A 24,333-nucleotide genomic window follows, 5' to 3' on the forward strand; every position below is an offset into this window, starting at 1 on the left:
AAAACGATAGAAAGTGAACAGTTTACTATGAACAGATTGTTCATCTGAGAACTGAGAAGCATAAACTCTACTCGAAACCAATAGATCTCAATCGTGCGATCCGGAACTTCGAGTCCGGAAATCCTTACTTCATATCGCGGCCGGATCGACCGGATCCGGCCCTTATCCGGACCGTATCTAATGTGTGAATCACGGGACGAAACTCACTCCAAGTTTACGAGAGCAACTTTGCAACTTAACTACTTTATTGATTTGGTGTAGGTACTTAGAACTTTATGAGGTAGTTTTATTTATTACATTCATGTATTTTTCGTATTGCAAATTATGTGATGCTCAGTTTGTAACTTTGGTTTCATCGATATAATTTGTAGTAGTATTGATGAAGTTAGTTCCGGCGACGTTGTAGCGAGCGTGAGTGCAGGCGGGAGGTTTTCGGGGAAGTAATAACATTACTAGCCCGTAGGATGGCGAAGCGCAGCGTCCCATACAAATATACGGTGTTACGGCATATACATACATAGACCTATAATAAACACAAAATAGTTTGACAGACAACTACAGAACTAAGAGTTCTGGCGCCTATTTTCGGCCCCCAACTAATTACCTACTACCCTGAATATTGCATCAACCACACATGGCTACTCATTCGCAGTTCAAATCCACTGAGACTGGACAATAGTCTCTAAATGTTACAAAATAAAAACAACTGAAAGAAATGTTTGCGAATATTGTTTTTATTAAATTTTATTTGATATTGGACAGTATAAATTAACGTGCATTAGAGTGAAATACTCATGAAATGCTCCAGACTTTCAGAAACCAATATCTTTTCTTCTGCCAAGCGCACTCTATTCAAGGTGTGATAGTGTCAAGTGTAGATTAACCTGGATCGTTTCCGAACAGCGATCCCTTCAATCTTTTACGTCTTCATTGGTGCGATTGTCAAATAATTTAATTCCAACCAAGCCTCTCGTACAGGCTTTGCAATTTACGAAAACGAAAAATGTGTTGGTTTTCTTCTGTCATCCGCATACATTTTCTATCAAAAGTGTCATGATCGTTTTCGCTAGAGGCAATACTTTGTATGCAAGAAAATGTAAACTTTTATAGTTTTCGACAATTATCAAACCTGTACTAGACCTACCCGTAACGGTTAGCAACGGCCTTTACAACTAGTTACAGAATAGGAGGCCAGTTGTTGGACAGGGTTACCGAATAATTACACCTGGATTGCTTTCTAACTGCATCATAGTTTCCTGTGTAAAACACGGAAAATTTAACTTTCTGACTCGCGACTACGATAAGATAGAAGGTGAAGGTGAAATAAAAGTTTATTGGTGGGAAGATCCTTCATAACCTAGCATACTTAAGCATACTATCTTTTACTACATGTGAAAATAAATCGATAAATTTATATTAAGATTTTCCCAAATTAAGTTGATTTGCTTATTAACGAGTTTATAGTTACACATCATCTGCTAGCTTATAAAATCTTGCATTTGTAAGTCATTACTTTAAATTCAACATCTCTGTAAACAGTGTAACGTGATCGTGAGTTCAAGGTCGCAAGGCTCATCGGCATACAAGCGCCCGATTTATTAATGAGAGGCGCGCAGGTGCGGCGGCGTCGTAAACGCGAGCTTTTGACACCCGAGCGAATATTTACGAGCACAGGCCGTACAGTGTACTGTACTGTACATGTACGCGGCTGTAACAAAAAAGCTGAATGAATATTAATTACGTTTGTTAAAACTAATAAAGGCTGGCATGTCGGGGTTGACTTTTACCGAATTCTGCGTCACGCGTAAGCATTGAGCATGTTACAACATAGTGCCAGGTGAGCCTAGTTGGCTAAAAGACACGTGACTTATTATCGGAGTCAACAACAGGAAAATGCAGCTGGTTCAAGAACAGATTGGTTCAGTTGACTTTTTACAAACAACTCCTTGACTTTTTACAAATATAGGAATCCTATTGCAAGATGCAATCCAGCCTGCTGAACCAAAGACCGTAAGACTATTCGTTATAATGTATTTAAATGATTGATATAGAGCAGAGGAGGAAAAGGTGAAATCACTGGACCAAGCTAAAGGTAAGCCAAAAACCAATGGTGAAAGGTCCACTTTCACTTATAAAGGAACTTCTTACGGTACTTACTGAAAACTGAAGGCATATTTCATATTTTATCTTCAAGTTTGACAAAGTAATTTCCTCGCTTATATTTTATTGCGTCGTCTTGGTCACTTCTCTGGCGTTCATTGTTCTACTGAATACAATACCTGGTTGAATAAATCCATACCATCTCATTGTTTAAATAAGTTATTATTCAGTTTTACAACAAAGATATCTCTAGTTTACGAACAACGAAATGACAGTTTTTTTATTAAAAACGCAAATTCTTCTGTTTTATCTGCCGTCACATTACGGTAGGATGGTTATACCTTTAACGAGTGTATTGTATTTAAAAAATCGCGAACAAAATATTTGCCTCTTCAAGGAAACTTTGTTGGTCACGTGACTTTGTTACTATGGACAGTATAGAATATTTTTTCTCAATAATTTCCATAAGTTCTATTCATGACGACCGAATGGCGTAGTGGTTAGTGACCCTGACTACTGAGCCGAAGGTCCCGGGTTCGATTCCCGGCTGGGGCAGATATTTGTTTAAACACAGATATTTGTTCTCGGGTCTTGGATGTGCCCGTAAAATGGCAATAGGCTCGCCCCCTATTACATTGGGACTAAAACATAACACTGGCGAAAAGTGGGTGCAGCAATGCACCTCTGCCTACCCCGCAAGGGAGTAGATTAGTACAAGGCGTGAGTGTGTGTGTGTGTGTGTTCTATTCATTTTCTTCCTTTTCCTATACTTTTGCAGCACCTGTATAATGTATATGGCCCATTAGAATAACGGTAAAATGTCGTATTTTTGCAAAAATCTCCATAATTCTGCTGTTTTGTTTATTACCCCCTATCGTCATAAATTAAGGATTGTTCAGCACATATTTCATCATTAACTTCAGTAACTGAATACGGTTATAGCGAAAATACCCAGCGGACAATCTAACTTGATAAATTATGATGTTAAGTACGTGTTTAATGCGAGAATATGGTTTTTTGTCACTGTGCAATGTTTCAGGTTCACTACACTCAGGAAAAACTCTCATTATACTTAGGCACTTAAAGAAGGAATAGGTATGTAGACTTTTTTTATAGCAAACTTTTATTATCTGTGCTTAGCCATCTTACCTGTAAATAAAGAACTTTATTATTATTATACCATAGTCAAAAAGTGCAAAAAAAATTAAAACCTAGGAGCTGAATTTTTAAATTAAATGAAAAGCTCTATAAATATAGCTTACAGAAGCTTTCAAAGAGAATCAACACTGTGACCGTTTTTCCACTATCACCGTCATAACTAGATAGAGTTTAGGTTGAGGAGGGATAATTATTAGTGCTTACATAACCCCACCCCTATAAATATCTAAACCATTGCAATGACAAAAATTACGGGGTCCTCCGGAAATGATGATGGGCACCAATATAATATGGAAGCTGGGACCAGCACCAATAGAAATGAGTGATACGTCGTTGAAAAGGTATTTTTTTGCAGAATATGAATAACGGAAGCGCTAGTCTTGATTTACTGTCCAATTAGAATAATCGTACCTTGAAAGTTTTTATTTTTTATTTCTGTAGGTAATTTTAATGTTTTTGTTAGTTTTTATTTTTATTTTTATAACAAAATGATCATATTTCATATAATATTATATTTGTTTATTATCTCAGTAAATAAAACCAGTTGAAAGTAATTTCTCCAATTTCAATAATACGTGTTTACGTGTATTACGTCCTAACTGTCAACAGGAGAGAGAGTGCAATGCCATAGAAAAATACTTCCTTCCGACGAATATATTTCAAAATGGACAACTTATACGGGTTTGTCGTCATAATACTTTTTTGCTCACTTGAAAAGAGCTATCCAACGATGTATGCCTCATCTTTATTGGACATAGGTCCCAAAACGCCCATTGTCATTTAGTATTGTTTGTCAAATCCCAAGAACAACATTTATGTAAATAGGTACGTATAGAAATTATATTAGTGATGTTTCTCTCCCGATCGCAAACTTGATTTGACAACGATATTCAAAAATTAGATGTGACACTAATTATTTCGTAAATGTAACTTCGTTTGAACTTCGCGATACCTAATGATGATATTTGAACCTGTAAATCACTAAGGGCGAATTCGTCCAAACATCACGTTACACGAGAATAACTATACCGGAATAAAATTTATACGCGAGTAAATATCTGGGATAAGTACATTTGCATTCTACCAAGTTATACCATGATTAATTGAATGAACGAGGAACGAAAATGTACTGTAACTAAAATAAAAATAGCTGCGTTTTCAAAGCATCCAATAGAAATGACATGCCAACTTAGTTTGAATGGATTATAATAGTATGAAATTGTTTATGATTAAAATATTTTAATCGCTGTTGTTATTCTAAGAATTTGCCTTTTAACGTGGTTTTGTTTATGTTTTGACAGATGTGTTTATATGTCATATGACGGTTTTCTAATCAGCTGATGTGCCGCCGCCATTACAAAATTACTCTCGGATAAGCTCGTTACACGGTCAATTTTGGCGGTATAACTTTTTATTCTTGGGATAAGCTACTTATCTTGGTTTCAGGTTTGGTAGAATGCAAAATCTGCTTACTCGCGAGTAACTGGTAGTTTACTCTCGAGTAAAAAGTTACTCGACGTTGGTCGAATCCGCCCTAAATAGGTTACTTCAGTGACTGTCAACGCGGCGTCGGCCGCAGTGGACAACCACACTCAGTATGTTTACTTTCCGTTCAAGAAACGAAGTTTCCAAAGGGACAAGTTAATATTAGTTTTATGCCTGTTGCCGAAGTATTTCACTTAGGAACATAATAATATTTTAACTTGTATCTTAGAAATACCTTAAGTAATTCTGAAATAATAACCTTTGATGTGGTTTTATTCAGAAATTAATATTGATGTAACTAAACTTTGACTTCTAAGAATAACCGTATGACTTATTACCAGATCATTACCTAATACTGCACCCTACGATTCGTCTTGTCGACCTAAAATAAGAGCCAATCAGATTGTCCATAACTATTATATAAATTGTATAGCAAACCTCCTCTATCATTAAAACCTCACTTTCTAAGCCGAGCTCATTTATAAACTTTACGATTCCACTGGGAGAAAGAGACTTGAGCCCGCGCGAGCCACTTTATAGCCCCCAAGATACAGAGTACTCTCTTATGAAATACGACGTCGCATTCACACTGACAATGTACGGGAGTTGCGCACGTAACTTACACTAATTACTGAAACTTTAAATTTGGATTCCTAAGACTGCCTAGATTTACGAAGCGATTTCTACAATTGCGAGGCAGTTCGCAATAACTCCTAGCAGATACCAAGTTATTCCATTCCCGCGGGTTGTTTGCAGAAAACTAACAACTAAGTGTTCCAAGTACTTAAGTGAATATCGATATCGTTGCATTAAAAGGAATGGAGTTTAAACTACAATTTTACTTCCTTGCGTTTGCATAGGAAATTTGTATACTTAAATTCCAAATAATTATACGGGTGAAATTCTAACAGTAAATGGTACAATGTTCAGGTTTAACAAGAATGTTATTCAGTATATCAAATACCTGTGATCAATAGCAGGAAGTATCCTACCCTGTACATAATTAATGAAAAAATGCAGCATCTATATCAGACATAAAAACTCACAACATTTTGTTTACAAAGTGTAAAAAAAAATGCATAAAGCTCGAGGTTTAGGAGAAAAGGAGATGTGAATAGGGTGCAACATTGTACGCTAGGCATCGCCGTGGGACACCTTTTATCATGGTCATAACTAAAAAAACGCATACATAACATATTCAAACCTAGAAACTCACCAACAAACCACGGATTCCTCACATTGTTCTCCACGGTCAGCCCCAGGAAGTACTCCTTGAACCCGCGCACCTCGTTGGCCTGGGGCTGCACGCTGACGGTGCCCTCCACCGCCTCCTCGTTGCCGGCGGAGACCAGGGCTCGCGCTGACCAGCCGTCGGAGCCCACCCAGCGGAACCAGCGCCCGGCGCGCGCGCGCGTCGCCGCCGCCATCACGCCCGCGACCTCTTGGTCCGAGCCGAAGACGATCACTCCTGGGGGAGAAGAAGGCGGGTAAAGGGTTAATGTAAGTATACAGCTGCCACTACTCGGTTTCGTTATCTTCGTCTATAAACTTGTTCAATGCGAGTTTTAACCAATTGTACCGTAATTATGGCGAATCGCGATATAGTGACGTTTATCTACGACTATAATGAACCCGTGTAGCCGCAGCAGGTAAATTTTTGGTCTGACCCGAATGCAATGACTGTTGCTGTTTTTTATCTTATTTCTATTAAAAAATAGTACCTAATAATCTGAAATTAAAAAGTAGAGAAGTTGATGGTATTTGCTATGGGGATTTAGGGAGGTTGGTGAGACGCAATGTTTTTTCAGTAGAGCGAAAATTGTTGGTCAGAAAGAATATTATCATCACACGTTTTTACATTTTGGAAATTTGAAGTTGCACTACGCGGGAAATAAAATATATCTTTTAATTTAAAAAAATATTTATTACCAAATGGGCCGAAAGAATTCAGAATGAATTCATAAATTCTTGCGAATATTTAAGCCGCACGCAATAAAGAATCATAACGTGCGACAGCACAAAGCTTTTATTAAAACAGATCCAAACTATTGTTCACAATCCTACCGGCTGCGCCATTAGTTAAAAGCTGGTATATTGCATCGTAAAGTTGTCCATATTTTGCGCAAGCCGCAGCGGTGGCGGCGGCGGCGGTGGCGGCCGCGGGGAAACAGGATGCCGGGACTTCCCCAGATTTAGTTTACGATGTTTTGCTTCGGAGGAGCTCAGAGACAAATGCCTCCACTCCCTCCACAACTTCTCAATACTCCTCCAACTTACACGACCAACCTCCAACAGACCAAACAGGAATATCGAACTTTAAAAACCAATAATCGATTTTGCCGAAGGCTCTGCCCGTTTTAATTGTTTAAATTTATTTTCAATGGAAAGCTTTCAAGTGATTAGTGATTGATGACGCCGGGAAAAGCTTTTCATTCATTACTTATTTATACGAGACATAATATTGACTTTAAATTGGCAAACATAATAATTTACAACTGGGGCAGGTACGGGTTTGAATTTAAGCTGGCGTGGAGCAGGTAGAGGCAGATATTAAACAGAATGTGCTAGCACCTGCATTCCACATCCCGCCACGCAGACGTCTGCCGAACTAATTAACATAGTGAACGGGAAATTGACTGAACTAAACGCAGCTGTTTGCATAATATTGTATCATTGCGCGCTTAGGGCAGTTTTACTTGAGTATTATGTCTGAATGCTTAGTTTTAGCTTCAGTAGGTACGGTCCTTATATTTATAAAAAGAAAATAAATATATATATACCTTTAAACGTTTTAAATATTTATAATTTTTGCTTTGAAAGAGGAAAAGTTACAAAGCTTTTATACCACCACATATACAATACAATGACATGTAGAGCTGAATATTGCGTATAATGAAGCAATAAAATGGAATTGCACGTATGTAAACGTAGTAGCTTTGATTTCCCGAGCACCTCCTTACAGCGCGACTCCCAATACCCGATTCAACATGAGCAAAGGAACCCGACGCGTATAAACACCTCTTTATTTGCTATTACAAGTCTAGTGAAGCGAATCCGAGGCGACGCTGTGGCGGATGTTAAAGGCTATACAAACACACACACACACACTCACAAGTATAGTAGTGTGTATTTACCCGAAGTAGGTAAATAGGGTATGCTAGTTTCTTGGTTAATCCTAATCATGATAAGCCATCTGTATGCTCTTTGAATGAAGCACTTCATTTGATGGGATTGAGACGTTATCATTAAGAGCGTAACTGGTACGGTTATAGTACTATTTGTGTATGTGAGGGAATCTTGGGGGAATAATTAATGAACGTACATACAAATCGGCTGTCCCATTTCAAAACACAGTAACCGCCAACTTTAAAAAAAAACGGGTCTTTGATTTATATATTATTTTAGGCGATTCCGCACAAAACTGCATTGTCAGAATATCAAAAAACCGCTTAGAAACGAAAATAAAATTTCTAAAAACCTAGTAACTCCACCCTGCGAAATCAAAAATGCCACGAAAACCATTTCAAAACATAGTAAGAGCCACCAACCATTTTAAAACACAGTAAGTGAAAATGACTTACTAGGTTTTAAAATGGTCAATGGCGATGGCGCTTACTAGGTTTTGAAATGGTCAGCAAAGGACAATTTTCGTCCGTTAATTTTAGTAAGTCACAAATGGCATACATTATTACTAACACTTTTTTCGAACAAAGTATCAGACATTTCAGAACCTGTATCTTTGCACCAATGAGACCTAGAGAGTTGAATTAAAAGTAGAACATAAGTAAATTTTGTCTTCTTTATAAAAGCCATAGAGACCTTTCTCGTCAGAACCTTTCTACTAGCCCTATTTTGCATAAACCAAAAAAAAACAAGTTATAAATAAGAGAAAACTGATTTTTAGATAGAAATTTAGGAAATATTGTCTAATTGAAGGCAGCCATAAATAATTTTCATGTTAGAGCCTTCTTAATATGGCTATTTAATTCATTTACATAAAACAAAAAAAAAACATAAAAATATGCCCGTATTTCATGTGAAGGATCCCAAACATATAAAAAATGAAATTATTACGCAATTATTGCAATTTCAATATACTTAACTTGTCTTAAATTACACAATAATGGCTCTTACTAGGTTTTGAAATGGTCAGTGAGGGCGGTTTTAGGGTGAGAAAACCATATAAAACCTAGTAAGTGTTTTCTTTTGTGCATTACAGCAACAATTTTAGTTATATTTAAATGAAATAGTATTGTATGTAAAGCCTAGGTTCTGCCGCTTCTTTTAAGCTTACATTTGTTCAGATATCTGTCATAGTTTTACCAGGGCATTGAAATGAAGGGACAAAAATGTTTTTTGGCTCTCCTGAACATTTTGTCTCATGGCTGTTACTGTGTTTTAAAATGGGACAGCCGCAATATAGTTACAGATTACGGATCTGAATTTCGATAACATTTAATTGGAAACAATTGGAATCCCTTGTTTAACTGTGGGTGATTAATTGGATTATGGCGTATGTGTTTGTGAATGGCTATTTATTTAATCTATTTTAAACAGCTTCTTAATAAGTAAGTATATTTTTACAACATTGAAATTGTATGGACCAAGTGCAGACTATGTGTCTGAAGTAGTCTGAACACAACATTAGTAACGAAGCCGCTAGAGCGATGCAAATGGTCCCTGTGCGGCGAAAACTAAACCTCTGTGTGCCCACTGAGTCATGTTTAACTTCAACCGAATAATAAGGACTCAATAAGTTTACGAGAGCTGATGATAACAAATTAAAATCAGTGTAAGTATCCGCTTTAGGTACGGTATGGTACGTTCCGAATAGTTATAATATCCAGTTGAAAAGCCATAAATCGAGTGTCGACAGTAGTTTCAGACTACCGTTCGGAAATCACCGCCGGAGGTTGATAAGTCGCGAATGCCACGTTTGATACGTAAACGTTTTAGGACGTCCCTTTTTTGAATAAAAGCATTTTTTGCGCGCTATTTTTCTTATTTTCTTTTATTCGCGGGTTCGCCGGAAAAGTTATTTTTTGCGAGCGTCGCGCGTAATGTCGTGATAAAGGGATGTCAGCGGCGGACTGATGACGTCACGACTGGTACGCATTAGCCTCTCGTCAGGTAGTCACATTACTCGGTTCTGCTGTGTCAGCACCTGATATCATCTTGTCTCGCGTCGTGAACATGAGGGAGTTGAGGGGAAAATTAGGACATTAGGACTTATATGGAGGGTTAAATAATTAATTTACTTGTAAGACCATGGTTAAACCTGCATGTTGCATTGCCGAAAAGGGATAATAATATAGTAACCTGTCAACGTTTGTGAGGGATAGCACGGAGAAATAGTACCTACAATGGTTTTTACACTGATAATGTAGGTACAGGGCTGCAAAAATGCATATAATAGAAAATACATAAAAATAAAAAATGTTTATTCACGTCAGCAAACACGAATTAGGAAACAATTCTACAAAGTGCTCGACACCGGTCTAAATGCAAATAACAAAGTAAATAAAGGCCTAAGCACCGCGACGTGAGCCGAATAGCTCCCCTTCAGATACCGGTTACTTAATCAATGCATTATCTTCGGAAATTAATTAAATTTCTATTTCGTGGCGCAAAATTAAGTTAAGTTGTCGTGCGGTAAAGCTTTATGATTTTAGCTCATAAAATGTTATAAGTATACCATCGGTGTAATTCATGCTGTTGGTATCGATTTTAAATCCATATTCCGCATACAATTCGTCGTGCGAGTTTGTCAAGCGTTTAGTAGGCCACAGGATGATTAACCGATAGACTACCTACCTACATCTACACCTTATATCTGTACTTAACCGATAATTAGTAAAAAAAATAACAAACAAAGTTGAAGTTGTAAACTTTAAGGGCAAAAGTTATAATATGTAGGTATGACTATAAAACTTTCCTTTATTTCTGGAGATACTCATAAGATGCCACCCTGTAGTTATATTCCACGTTTTCTCTAAAATAATAACATCTTAAGAGGTTTACTGTCTCTTGGTACTTCTAGCTTTTTGCACTGCGAGGAAGAGCTAAGTGCTTATTGTGTTAGTTGCAATATGATATTTGCTTTTCCCAGTTCTTAATTCTTTTATTACAGCGGGCACGTGTTGATGCAGTGGATTGTTTCTGACTTCTTGGGAATGTAGTTTTATATAAGTTCTGAGTAATTTCGCCTCTTATTGTTAGTAGGCACAATCTTTGGTGGTTATGGTAGTATTCTTTTTTGCGGGCGGTACAACATGTTTCAACTAGAATCATTCAGTAGGCTCACAAATTCATATAAATATTTATATTTTTTTTATCCTTTTTTGGTAGAATGTAAACAATATAATTCAAACAGAACAATGTTATTTCGAAAACTTCGAGTCAATTTAATTGACGTTGGTGCATTTCAGACTATCCTTTCAAATCCATGTTCTATTGAGGCCAAAATATTGTATAGTTATGTAAAATATTGTTTAGATTTAAGGCAATCCTAGATTAAGATTAATTTAAGTAATGTAGGTATGTCTCGATGAGACTGGCATGGTCACAGTTTATTGTAAGTGACCAATGTCTCTTTAATAAATAAAGATTTAAAAAAACCGTTGGGATAAATTTTAAGTACAAATACTTTTAAAAATATAGGATGTCTTACTATTTGCTGTTCAAATGGATTTAAACTAGCGTACATACAGATATTTGTCGGAAAGTATTATGTCTCAGATCTTGGGTTTCCAATGCTTGTGCTGTTTGTGTCGTGTGACTATAAAAACGTATTTTCTACGTCTCTACATCCATACAAACACATTGTCTAACCCCATTTTGCCCACTACGCGACTCTCAAGCGACGCGACTGCGACGCATCCTTTGGTCGCATATATTTTACCCGTCGAAGACCCGTTTTTATAGGCGATCATGGGTTACGTCGGTTGGGATGCAGAACATATAACTGACCTCTAGCCCTAGGCCTGGTGAGCAGGTGCGCCACAATGGCATCGTACGCGGAGTCATCCGCCTCGCCGGAGTCCTTCACCAGGCGCTCCTTCACCGCGATGCACACGCCGCTGCGCGCCAGCAGCGTCTCCAACTCCTCGAAAGCCTGCGGGGGAACAGTAGAAGTAGGTAATAAACTGTAGCTTCAGCATTTATGTTCAATACGCAGTGACGTAGTTTTTGGTTAGGGCAGTCGTTTACCCGTCGCGTCCCGGGTGCCCGCCAATCTAGTTTAATAAGGTAGTTTAAAACAATATACCTACAGTGACTTAAATTTTGCAATAATACTACCCTAAAACAGCATCTAACCCCAAGATAACCCTAACATATTAAAACACAATCTTTAGTATACCTACATATATTTCGTTTCTTATGACAAATAATAAAAAATAAGATTTACTACAAATACCTTCTGTTAAATTTTACATATTCACAGTCTTTAGGTAACTCCCATTCCAAAACCTTTATTTTTCGGTCGAGGTTAGCGAAATATCACCCTTTACGTAAACTGCTCAGTCACAGCAACCGCAACTTACAGGAAACATTGTAAATTTTCTTACAACATTGTAAATTTCGCAAACTCTCGCATGTCAGGGAAATCCTGCGAGGAGACGCGCGGCGGCCGCGGTCTGTGGTAAGCTACTTTATGGAATAAGCCCGCGTTATTCACGATAACATTCCATTACGGAGAGTAAACTGAGACGTGATGTCGTTCGATCCAATTTTGCTTGCATGTGCACAGTCTCAGGATTTTAATCAATCAACGAATGGGTAGACAGTGGTGACTGTCGTAAGGGAGCAATTCACTTACGGTATTTGGTCTAATTTGTACTCATGTTAAAAGTTGCGAGCAAAATCTTGGATGAGCTATCGCTTACAATACACAGGCAAAGATTAAAACCGTCTTAAACTTATGTACTTATCTAGAAATTTTTCCCCGTGAGTATTGACTACGAATCCAGTTTGAGTTACTTGGCTATATTATGAAGCTGTTCAAAGCTTATTAATTATAATTACGAGGCTAAATAATGCATATCCCTGAGTATAAGTTAATTTTCTATCTATCTAATATCCCGCATAATAATATGTTGTATGCCAGCGCAGCGCATCTTCGAGACTGCCTGATCCCTCGCCACGTCCTTGATGCCGCTCGAAGTGGGATTAGCCACATCTAGCGCTACCATCCATCGGATTTCTTATAAGTATAGATCCTTTTCACGTCAATATTCACTCCCGTTCATAGGGCGGGGTGCATGATAGTAGCCTCCTCGAGTGACGTAAGAATTGCAGTCTGTATATTATTATATCCGACTTATCCTGGCTGGGCAGGTGGGCATTCTGCGACTATTTATGACTGGGTAATCTGATCGCCACCGTGACATGTCCTAGCCTACCTTGCCCTAGCCTGCTGGTGTTGTTACCGACAAGATAAAAGGAAATACACACGCGATCAATGAAAAAGTTCCACATGCCATTGGAACTTTTTTTTTTCTTGCGAGTATAGAATAGGTATATACAATTATATATATAGTGCTGTCATCGAAAAGATACATCTAGGAAAATACATAATATACGCAAATGCGGAGTCAATACACCAACGATTCATTAAACCGTCTCAATATCATACATTAGGCTCGCGACTAAATTGGCGAATAAATTCGGCGGCCTGACTACCCGGTGCCGACTGCGCCGGACGCCGCACGGTCACTGCCGATTCAATTTGAAATATGAGGTCGTGTGCGGCCGGCCTTAATAGTTGAGAGTTCGATGCGCGAGCCCACGAGTAATTACTATTGTTATTTGGAAACTGATGTTTTAATTACACAGCGATTTAGGTAACAGCTTTGGATCTCCCTGAGAGTACACTTGGGCTTTGAAGTTTGGTGGAGAGCTGAAGTTACCGGCATAGTTCACCGGGTTTGTAAACAGTGGCCGTGGGCTGGTTATAATTGTCGGAGGACCGGTAACTGATGAAGTTAAAGTGTAATAGAAGAGAACTGAGTGCTGTGAAAGCTTTCAGCAAAGAGCAGATGATATGAAATATTTTGAATAAGTTCGTTTTCTTTTTATATTTGCACTTATATTTATCTCAAAAACATCCATGGTAGCTGTTAACGTAATAATAATATTTACAAGTTGTATAACCTTGAAATATTATCATTTTTTTGTGGAAGAAATGTAATACTCGTAACTTATCTACACCAAAATCTACCCACTTCGTTTGAAGATAAGTTTTTACGAGGCAATGTCATTACTGTACGTATTGCTTGTGCAGATTGAACTGCGCGATAACGAGTTTGTAGGTAATCTCAATGCAAAAATAACACAACCAAGTATTATACAGGATGTTGAAAAAAGGGTATACGAAAGGTGGTAACTCAGAGACTCAGATCAGTCATTCTGATCAACTTTTGATCTACGAGTTTTAAAAATTCCTTAAAAAAAAGTCACGTGACCAACAAAGTTCCTATGGTTGGTTTGCTTAGCATACCCTTTTTGCTACACCCTGTATAGTTGCATATTTGCCTATGACAGAAAACAGGGAGTACCTACTTGCATGAACATATAACAAGCATTTGTTATATGTTATGTCTGCCCGGTCACAAAAGTTAAACACCCGTATTTTTGAAAATTCCATTACAGCAGCAAGCTGCTCTCGTGAAGATGTTGTCTATGACAGCTGCTGAGAAAGGAACAGCGCCATATTATTTATGAAGGAGTTATCGTCCGGAGCACTCTGTATAGTCGGGGCTTCTGTGTTGTCGTTCAAGATACGACTACACTGCAATTCACTCCAAAAGCATCATAATAAAATATAGTTTTGACAGCCTAAAATAAAAAAAACGATCATGAACGTAATATTATACAGGTTTATTGGTAAGTAGACCGGATCCTTTCAGGAGGTGATAGAGGAAGGCATTTCCAGTTGATTGAACCGTATAATGCATTAACCATTTCTAAGATATTTAATATTTAAGCTTTTTTAATTTTTTGCCAAAATTTTATGTTTAAAACCGAAAATAAAAAAAACTAGCCATATTTCAATATTTTTTTTTGTCGTTTTGCAGAAGTAACGCCTTAATAAACTAATTAAAATAATCAAATCTGCATTATTTCACTTAAATAAGACACAAAACTTCAGAATACTAAAACATTTTTAAAAAATATTCAGAACGTAAAAACAAATAAGTTAAATTAAAAAAGAATGTCATATTACAATTTTTTGGGCACTTTAGCTAAAAAACATGGTTAACTTATAAGTTTTCAAATAAGATATTTCAATATCAAATCGATTTAGGTATCACCAAGATATGGCCAAAACAACCAGAGAAAGCGGAGAAAACTCAATAGGGGATTCACCTCCTGAAAGGATCAGGTCTACTTACCAATAACCCTGTATATTGGAACCGTTCTTAAAATATACTTAAGTACTTAATTTATAATAGTAGATATAGAGGCAACGCCAAAAATAAGTGGTGTATTTTTGGATAAAAAGTATATTAGTAGTAGCAAATTATGGGCTTCAACCAATGTTAATGGGAAAATTAACGAGTCTTGATGCCGCAAATGTCATTACCAAATCTGTTACTTCCTTTCTCGGTTCATGAAAACAGGAAAACATTCGTATTTGGATTTACTGGAATACATACACATAATATATGGTTATAAGAAATACATACGCATTAATTCGGAACGTATCTGTTTACAAAGTATTATGCAGCATTCCCTAGTTTTAGTGGTGATCCACTTGTGCTGGCAACCCTCAATAAAATCTCAGTGTCGTTGCTCCCCACATGTTGACAACCCTACGCTTAATAAATACGATGTTCCTAAGGCGCCATTCCAGAATACGGACCACATCGATGAATATGTTACTGTTGCAAGATTCTAGATCAAGGAAAATTTTGTGAGGAAACCTGCACATGTAGATTTTAGATTGATGTGTACCCTAAGTGCATTGTACTCATTCCGAGAGCGCGATACATTATTTTGAATGATTTTAGATCAGATTGGTAGATTGTAGATAAATACTTACAGGACGAAAATATCAAGTAAGAAATAATTAACAGTGTTTGTAAAAGTATTTTCTGGTTTTACAGAAGAAAAAAATATCGAACAATACTTAGTTAATACCTACTTAACGAATTTCGTACGATAAGTACCTATAGGTCCTTTCCGGAAGCTACAATGGGCAACCTAATATTGTTATCCTGTTTAAGTATCGTTTTTACAGTATTTCATATCTATAACTAAGTTATACAGTATTTCGATATACACTCGCGTGCAATGAAAAAGTTTCAGTGACTGGAACGGATATGGCAGGTGGAACTATTTCATTGCTCGCGAGCACATTATAATAATTATAGTTTTCATGAAACAATTTCATTCATAATACACCTAGAACTAGGTAACGTGCTAATGGGTGATTTAGTGAATTGATTGTTCTCCACTGTGGTATACTGATATTGCAACGCACTCCTCGTATCGTGTACTGATATTGGAACGCACCCCTATGTCTGCCTCTTTCTATTTGAACTGTTAATAGCCATGTGTGTGCGCGATAATAAAACCTTGATTTAATTAATTTCAAAGCGTTTTACTCAGTATATTTTATTGGCGACGATTGAGCAAAATCCAGTGTGCAAAGTGAGCAATAAATTTCAGTGGAAAACAAGTTAAATTCCTAGAAAAAGTGTAATAAAATTTGCCGGCATAGCTTCGGTGTGAAGTTAGTACGAATCATTTTCGCATTGCTGCCGAGAATTGCCGCGAGGGGCCGCACGTCAACTGTCAATTTAATCAGTAGTCTGTGGATCAACAAAAAAAAAAAAAAAACAAAACAATTGTGGATAACTTCACTCATGTTATGACGAAAACAAAACAATTCAATGTCAAAGTCAAAAATTGAATCGGAATCGGAGAAATTTGAAACTGAAGAAGAGAGTAAAGACTCAAGGATTGAACAAGTGAAAGCAGGCAAACGCAGTTTTATTTACAAATGTTCTAAACAAGAATTAGAACAAATTTGCAAAGAGGAGAAATTGGATTTCTCGGGTCTCAATGTCGATGGGCTGCGCGGCATCCTAAGCGAGCATTATAAGAAAAAGCAAGTGTGTGCAAAAGGTCAGGAAATCCGTATCATGACTAACTACGGCGAATTAAAGCCATTTGATGGGGAGAAGTTCGAGGTTTTCCATCAACAACTCGATTCATTTATAAATTTGAATGACATTAAAGAAGACAAAAAAGTATCCCTGTTAATAACAAAGTTATCACCACGGACATTTGAAACACTTACGCATTTGTGTGCTCCGGCGAAACCTAATACCCTATCTTATCAAGAGCTGTGTGACAAATTAGAAAACAAATATGTGAAAACAACATCAACTGTTTTGGAAAGAGCAAAGTTTCGACAAAGAAATCAACAGCAAAATGAATCAGTAGAGGATTATATTTTGGAACTTAAAAAGTTAGCTGGAAAATGCCAGTTCAAAGACGTTGATGATCAAATAATGGAAAAGTTCATTGACGGAGTATCTTCGAAGATGATCAAATTCGAGCTTATGAAAACAGGAGAGCTGAAATTAGAAACCTGTATTCAGGTGGCACAGGCGGTGGAGGCTGCATTAGTACAATGTGGAAGTGTGGAGACACAGCCAGTCACAGACATCTTTTACAATCAGGATAACAGGAAAGCTTGGAAAAATAAGAAACCTACAAATAAACCTTCAATTAATAATAACAATAAGCAGAATGGTAGCCAATGCTTTTGCTGCGGGAAATCAAACCATTTAAAACATGAATGTACTTTAAGGAAGAAGTACTGCTCCGAATGCGGACAACAAGGCCATATATTCAGAATGTGCCCAAGAAGGCAGAGACAAACTAATGTAGTTGAAACCGAAACTGTTGAAGATCAGAGAAATGATGTGGAGTTGGAACCAAATCCTTATAATGAATATGAAACTTATTCATTCAGAAGTGTAAGTAGGATACCACCTCACTATATGTCAATAAACATGAACAATCATGATGTACCATTTCAGTTAGACACAGGGTCAGAAGTGACTGTAATATCGCTAAAAGACAAACAAACATACTTGCATTCATTTCAATTGGAAAATTGTAATGTAGTGTTTAGAAACTTTGACCAAACTTTAACTCATCCTTTAGGGGTGATATCAAATGTTACTGTAAAACATAATGATGTTTCAAAAAACTTGAATGTCTTTGTAGTAAATAATGATTCTCCTCGTGTCATAGGTAGGGACTGGCTTAAGGCATTAAATTTATGGCCCCCATACTTCCAAAATAACGTCAATGTAGCAACTAATCAATTGCAAACTGTTTCAGATGCCCGACAAGAAATAAAAAACCAGTTCGCAGATGTATTCACCCCAGGGTGGGGTAATTTTAAAGGAGACCAAATAGCACTCAAATTAAAACCAGATGCAAAACCGAAGTGTCTACCTGTACGACGGGTCCCATTCGCGCTGCGAGACAAGGTAAATAATGAGGTACAAAGATTATTAAAAAATGGCAGAATATCAGTAGTTGAGCAGAGTGAATGGGGAACCCCTGTGGTACCAATCCTAAAACCAGATGGTTCAGTGAGGCTTTGTGGTGATTATAAATTAACAGTAAATAATTGTTTAGAAGTGGATCACTTTCCCCTACCGCATGTGGAGGATATTCTAAATACATTACAAAAGGGTGAATACTACTGCGAACTAGATTTAAAAGAGGCATACTTACAAGCACCGCTTAGTCCTGAAAGTCAGGATTGTACAACTATTATCACAGAAGTAGGGACATATAAATATAACTATCTTCCGTATGGTGTGAGTTCTGGGCCTGGAGCTTTCCAGCGGTTAATGTTTAAAAAACTAAAAGACATACCAAATACTGTTGTATTTATAGATAATATTTATATAAAAGGCGATAATTTACAAGACACTCGAGAAACATTATGCAAAGTGCTAAAAAAATTAAGAGAATGTGAATTTAAATTAAAGCCAGAAAAATGTAAATTATTTGTAACAAGCTTGGAAGTTTTTGGATACTGTGTTGATAAAAATGGTGTTAGTATTATTCCATCAAATATTGAACCACTCTTAAATACCAAAACTCCTACTAACTTAACTTTGCTGAAGTCCTTTTTAGGCAAGATAAATTATTATAACCGTTTCTTAAAAGATATGGCGAAAATAATAACACCATTGTATGAATGTACTAAAAAAAATAGATTTAATTGGACAACTGAGTGTGAAGAGGCTTTTCAGCTAATAAAAAAGAGGTTGGCATCGGCGGAAAATTTGAGACATTACAACCCAGATTTGCCGCTGATCCTGACCTGTGATGCCTCCGACACAGGGTTAGGTGCTGTATTATCTAATAGAGATGAGAATGGTACTGTAAAACCAATTGCATATGCCAGTAAAAAATTAAGTGAGGCAGAACAAAGATATTCCACTATAGATAAAGAAGCTATGGCAGTTATTTTTGGTATTACCAAATTTTATAATTATATATATGGAAGGTCATTTGAGCTAGAGACAGATAACGCAGCCTTGGTTAGGATTTTCGGTCCCACCAAAAGCATACCAAAAATGGCTGCCAAAAGACTGCAGCATTATGCCATATTTTTGTCAGCTTTCAAATATAAGGTGAGGCACATTAAATCTTCGGTTAATCCCGCAGATTATCTATCGAGAACTGTAAATGAGTCGGTTTGTGAGGATAAAAATGTACATTCATTATTAACTGATAGTGACTCATGTAGTTTCTTGCATATCAATACCTCTGAAATGGAAATATTAGATTGGAAACTTATTCAGGCTGAAACAAAAAAAGATGTAACATTAACAAAAATTATTAGATGTTTAGCTGATGGTTGGCCAGAAAAAAAATATGTATCCGAAGATCTTTTACCATTCTATTCCAGAAAACAAGAGTTAACGGTCGATAGAGGATGCTTGTTCTGGGGATACCGTATAATAGTACCTACCTCAATCCGAGAAACTTTACTAAAGGAGCTACACAAGAGCCATTTTGGAATTGTTAGAATGAAGGAAATAGCTCGGTCTTACTTTTGGTGGCCAAAATTAGATGCAAATATAGAAAATATAGTTAAGAACTGTATTGTTTGTTTAGAGAATAGTAAAAGCCCTGGTAAAATTCAAAAACCATGGCCCGTGCCACCTTCAGCATGGTATAGGATACATGCAGACTTTTTAGGGCCGTTCTATAATAAAATGTATCTGGTCATTGTAGATAGCTATACAAAATGGCCAGAAGTATTTGAAATGAATAATATAACATCTACAAGAACTATTGAGATATTGAAAAGGTTATTTACAATATTTGGTATACCAGTACATTTAGTAACAGATAATGGGCGATCGTTTACTAGCATAGAGTTTCAGGAATTCTGTAAATCAGCACAAATTAAACATACATTCTCACCACCTTACCACCCAGCCACTAACGGGGCAGCTGAACGCTTTGTTCAAACATTTAAATCGACTATAACAAAAATTGTAGAAAGTGGTCACAGTATGTCATATGCTATAAATTTATTTCTGATGGACTATAGGAACACACCTCAAAGGACAACTGGTATCACCCCAGCTCGGTTAATGTTAGGTAGAGAACTTAGGAATAGATTCAATTTGATGCGTCCACCACCATTAAGGGAGGAAGTAGAGAGAAAAGTACAGAATAGGGAGCAAGGACATAGAAATGTAAATTTTGAAATAGGCCAAAAGGTCATGGTTAAGGATTATAGGCAAGGAAGTAGGCCATGGGTTCAAGGTGTAATAGTGGACGAATCTATACCTGGTGTAACATATCTGGTGGATGTAGGAGGTTGTCAGTGGAAAAGGCATGTAAACCAAATGTTATGTTGTGCGAATAATTTATTAGAATAAATTTAAGAATGTACTATTTAACCTACCTGTTACTTTTAAATTTGTTAAGTACAAACTAGATTAAGCATAAAAATACATTTAAGATTGTATAATATAAACCTACCTGTTACATTTAAATTTGTTAAGTACAAACTAGATTAAGCATAAAAATACACTTAAGATTGTACAATATAACCTACCTGTTACATTTAAAACTTGTTACAAAAGTAGATGCCCTAAGCATAAAATGTAATCCATTTATAACTACCTAAGTTAATTTCTGGTGTTGTGGGATAGAATTGGTGCGGGAGAGTGTGGTATACTGATATTGCAACGCACTCCTCGTATCGTGTACTGATATTGGAACGCACCCCTATGTCTGCCTCTTTCTATTTGAACTGTTAATAGCCATGTGTGTGCGCGATAATAAAACCTTGATTTAATTAATTTCAAAGCGTTTTACTCAGTATATTTTATCCACAAATGGTCCTATAACTTCTCCGCACGCATAAACTGCAGTGCCTGTAATGCCTTCTGTTACTTATTTCAATATCGCGACACACTCGTTTATTTTATGCGAATGGCCCTCTAATATTTATTTTACGACTGGACCCTAGAATTGAGACGACGGCGACGTTCCGAGATGCCATATGGTGGGTTGATATCGCTCAATGTAGCTCGCGAGGGTTACTCTATCTTGACCAAAAACGAACGAACAAAAGCTGTCATCAATCGTTTATCGTAATTGGTATACGAGGAGTGAGGAGTGATAGATTTTTAGGCGCTTCGCTCCCTGCAAGAGAGTCGAGGCAGAGGCGGCGTCGCGGCGGCGGCGACACGAGCGAAAATTCTTGAACCCGTAAAATGAAAAATAATCAACTTCATGATGAAATAATAAAACAACACAAATTACTCTAATAAATCTAATATTATTATAGCCCAAATTTGGCATACAGTAACGTCAAAACATAAATAAATAAGTAAAATAATAACAAACTTATGCAAATAAGTTCTGAAAAAGGGAAACTGAAATATGATTGTAAATAATCTACATGAGTAATATTTCCCTTTAATTTTTATTATTTTATGAAAGTGTATTTTAATTTCATGAAATAAAAAATAAGCAGCTGTTTTTTTAGCGACTTATCCATTTGTTTGGTTTAGTGGAGGGTCCTGTTATTATTGATGCTTCAGTATAATATTGTCCGTATCCTCCCCAGTATGGCCTTTGTTGAAATAATAGCATGACCTACATACAACTTAGTTACAATACTAATACAATATATACGGGTTCTATAAATTTACGTAGCTCAGCGAGTTATACTATACACTAACTATACCCTTAAGCCGTATAATAATATAATAACAAACGAGCGCCTTATTAAATAACCGAACAATCGGGTTCTAGCTTCGTAAAAAACGAACGAACGAGATCTGATCTGACACAACCCTTGCACATGACAGTGTGTTAGTAAAATTTTGTTTTTAGTAAGGTAAAGTGGCCTCCCAGGTTCCTTCTGGAGGGCAAATATACTTAATTTGCATCCGCGAGTATTGCGTCGCACGCTCAGGCACAAACTTTGTCACCTAAATAAGAAAAGAAACAGAAAAAAAACCAAATAAGATTTTCGACAAAGCCTCTTTCCTCATACATTTGCCAGATTTTCTGAAAGTTTTTATTATTATGATTTTCTCAAATATGTACTTTATTACTTCTTTCTGTAAGATGTTTTTTTTCTTGATGGCTTATTGTTTTTTTTCGTCATGAATAATGAGTTTCGGTGTCAGTTTACAGCGTTGTTTTTTTGCAGTTGTTGACGGATCAAAATGTTTGTTGGTGAAATTTGCGATTGATTGATCATTAAATCCATTTAAAGCTGCGTACAGACCGGCCCAACGAACGGCCAACGAACGCCCAACGATGGATATTTATCATTTATAATACAGGGAAGATTGCAGCAACAGAGGTCAACGAAACCCGTTCGTTGGCGTTCGTTTGGCCGGTCTGTACGCGGCTTAAGATAAAGTTATTAAGTATTAATAATCTTAATGAATAAATACTTCTTCTCTCTATTATCTCTCCTTTAAGTGGTGTTCTAGATTAACTAGGTCATAAAGTGGTACCTATAATCTAGGTATAGAAGTGTAATACGAGGTTGTCTTTCACAAAATACTCCACATTTCAATCCAGCGGTGGTTCTTTGAATTCGAACGGGAAATACCAGCAATTTCTCATTCGAAAGGGTAAAAATAGTTTCTCGTATTTTGGTCCAAATGTCACCACATCGATAAGAAACACCATATTGGAAAGACAAATGTGTTTTTAAATGATTGAGCGTTGCGTGGATAAGGTGTTTTTATTTATTATAATAGAATTATACGGTATTTGTTTTGGTGGATGGCTAATAAATTGAAATACATCGTTTTGTAGGAGAACAAAACTTTTCCATTCCGATGCCCAGTCGAACAGATGACTGATGTTTATTGTATTGAAATATTAAATCAAAAGCTCTTATTATTTGCTATTTATACCTTTTTATTGAGCCATCACGAAGTGGTCACCGATCACCATTGTGTATTGTGTCATTGTGTCCTTAAGGCCGACATATTTTATAAATTTTATAGTGGTGCGCAAAAATAAGAGCCATTAATGAATGTTAATGTGTGTATGATAATTTACCAACGGATGAATAATTTCAGAGAGCTGTCAGGCATTTAATTAGCACTTTTAATATCTTTCCGAAATTTTAAAAGCAGGAGTAGTATCCAGCTCAAATTCAAAGTCCACCTGCCGGAATGTCATTAACTGTAATTTGAGTACTCTCTTGGCAGTCAGCGACTAATACTTTGACTACGGTGACAAACCCTACTGCATTTTGTAACTTTTTGATCAAAAACACAACAAATCTTAGTAAAAAATGTATCAAAGAAAGTTAATAAGTCAGTAAAGTTAATATCCTTTATACCTATATTCAACACATAAAAATATTTTTATAAAATTAGATTAGTCAGCAAAAAGGTATTAATTAATAATCTTCTAAGTTGACAGTCATTTTATAACAACCAATGCCACTCGGAGTTACGGAATACGGCTTAGTGTTACCGAAAATCCAAGAAGCACAAACCACAAACCTTGATCCCATAGTTGGACTCCTCATAGATGATGGAGACGTAGGTCCAGTTGAACTGCTTCACGATCTCGACCATGGCGCGCACCTGGTGCAGGTCGGAGGGGATGGTGCGCGTGAAGTACTCGAAGCGAGCCTTGTTCGACAGCTCCGGGGACGTGGAGAAGAACGACACCTGCGGAGAGGGACGGGAGATTAGGGTGACTGCGGGTGAGAGTAAGATGCCTATATGTCAGAGGAAGGGGAATATGGTTAGAGTAGAAACTCTGTAAGACAACAATTAAGTCAGTTGTACTTGTTACAGTGGACGGCTAAGATGAAGACGAGATTATGGTACCCTGGTGATAACTTAGCGTTTAAACCTGACGACTAGGTGGCGCAGTAGTTAGTAACTGTAACTGTTATGTCGAGGGTGAGATCGATCCCGCGAATAATTTAACTTTATGAAAGTTTATTATTGTAACACAAATTGCATTTCACATGCCACTGATAGCCAACTTTAAAGGTGGTCGAGAATTGGCTACAAGAAGAATTTCCATGTACAA

The 24,333-nt window shown here is 36.9% G+C and overlaps 2 protein-coding genes and 1 long non-coding RNA gene across 3 annotated transcripts in view; 1 reads left to right on the top strand and 2 right to left on the bottom strand.

Moving 5' to 3' along the window:
• Nucleotides 1–24,333, bottom strand: part of LOC105383155 (metabotropic glutamate receptor 2) — a 156,762-nt gene that overhangs the window by 31,515 nt on the left and 100,914 nt on the right. Inside the window, exons 4-6 of the mRNA XM_048622486.1 lie at nt 23,793–23,963; nt 11,713–11,857; nt 5,960–6,211 (exon numbers count right to left, since the gene is read on the bottom strand). Of these exons, the coding sequence (XP_048478443.1) occupies nt 5,960–6,211; nt 11,713–11,857; nt 23,793–23,963 (568 nt within the window). The remainder of the gene's footprint in view (nt 1–5,959; nt 6,212–11,712; nt 11,858–23,792; nt 23,964–24,333) is intronic.
• LOC119692980 lies at nt 1,314–2,415 on the bottom strand. Its single transcript, XR_005254426.2, has 2 exons — nt 2,158–2,415; nt 1,314–1,708 (listed from the first exon to the last, which is right to left on the bottom strand). It is a non-coding gene; the product is annotated as an uncharacterized LOC119692980 (long non-coding RNA).
• Nucleotides 16,782–19,085, top strand: LOC105381391. The gene is made up of 2 exons (XM_038109966.2): nt 16,782–17,735; nt 18,106–19,085. The coding sequence occupies exons 1-2, from the start codon at nt 16,893–16,895 to the stop codon at nt 18,121–18,123; spliced, it is 861 nt and encodes a 286-aa protein (XP_037965894.2). The 5' UTR covers nt 16,782–16,892; the 3' UTR covers nt 18,124–19,085.

Source organism: Plutella xylostella, chromosome 8, assembly GCF_932276165.1.
Source record: "Plutella xylostella chromosome 8, ilPluXylo3.1, whole genome shotgun sequence".
Taxonomy (NCBI): domain Eukaryota; kingdom Metazoa; phylum Arthropoda; class Insecta; order Lepidoptera; family Plutellidae; genus Plutella; species Plutella xylostella.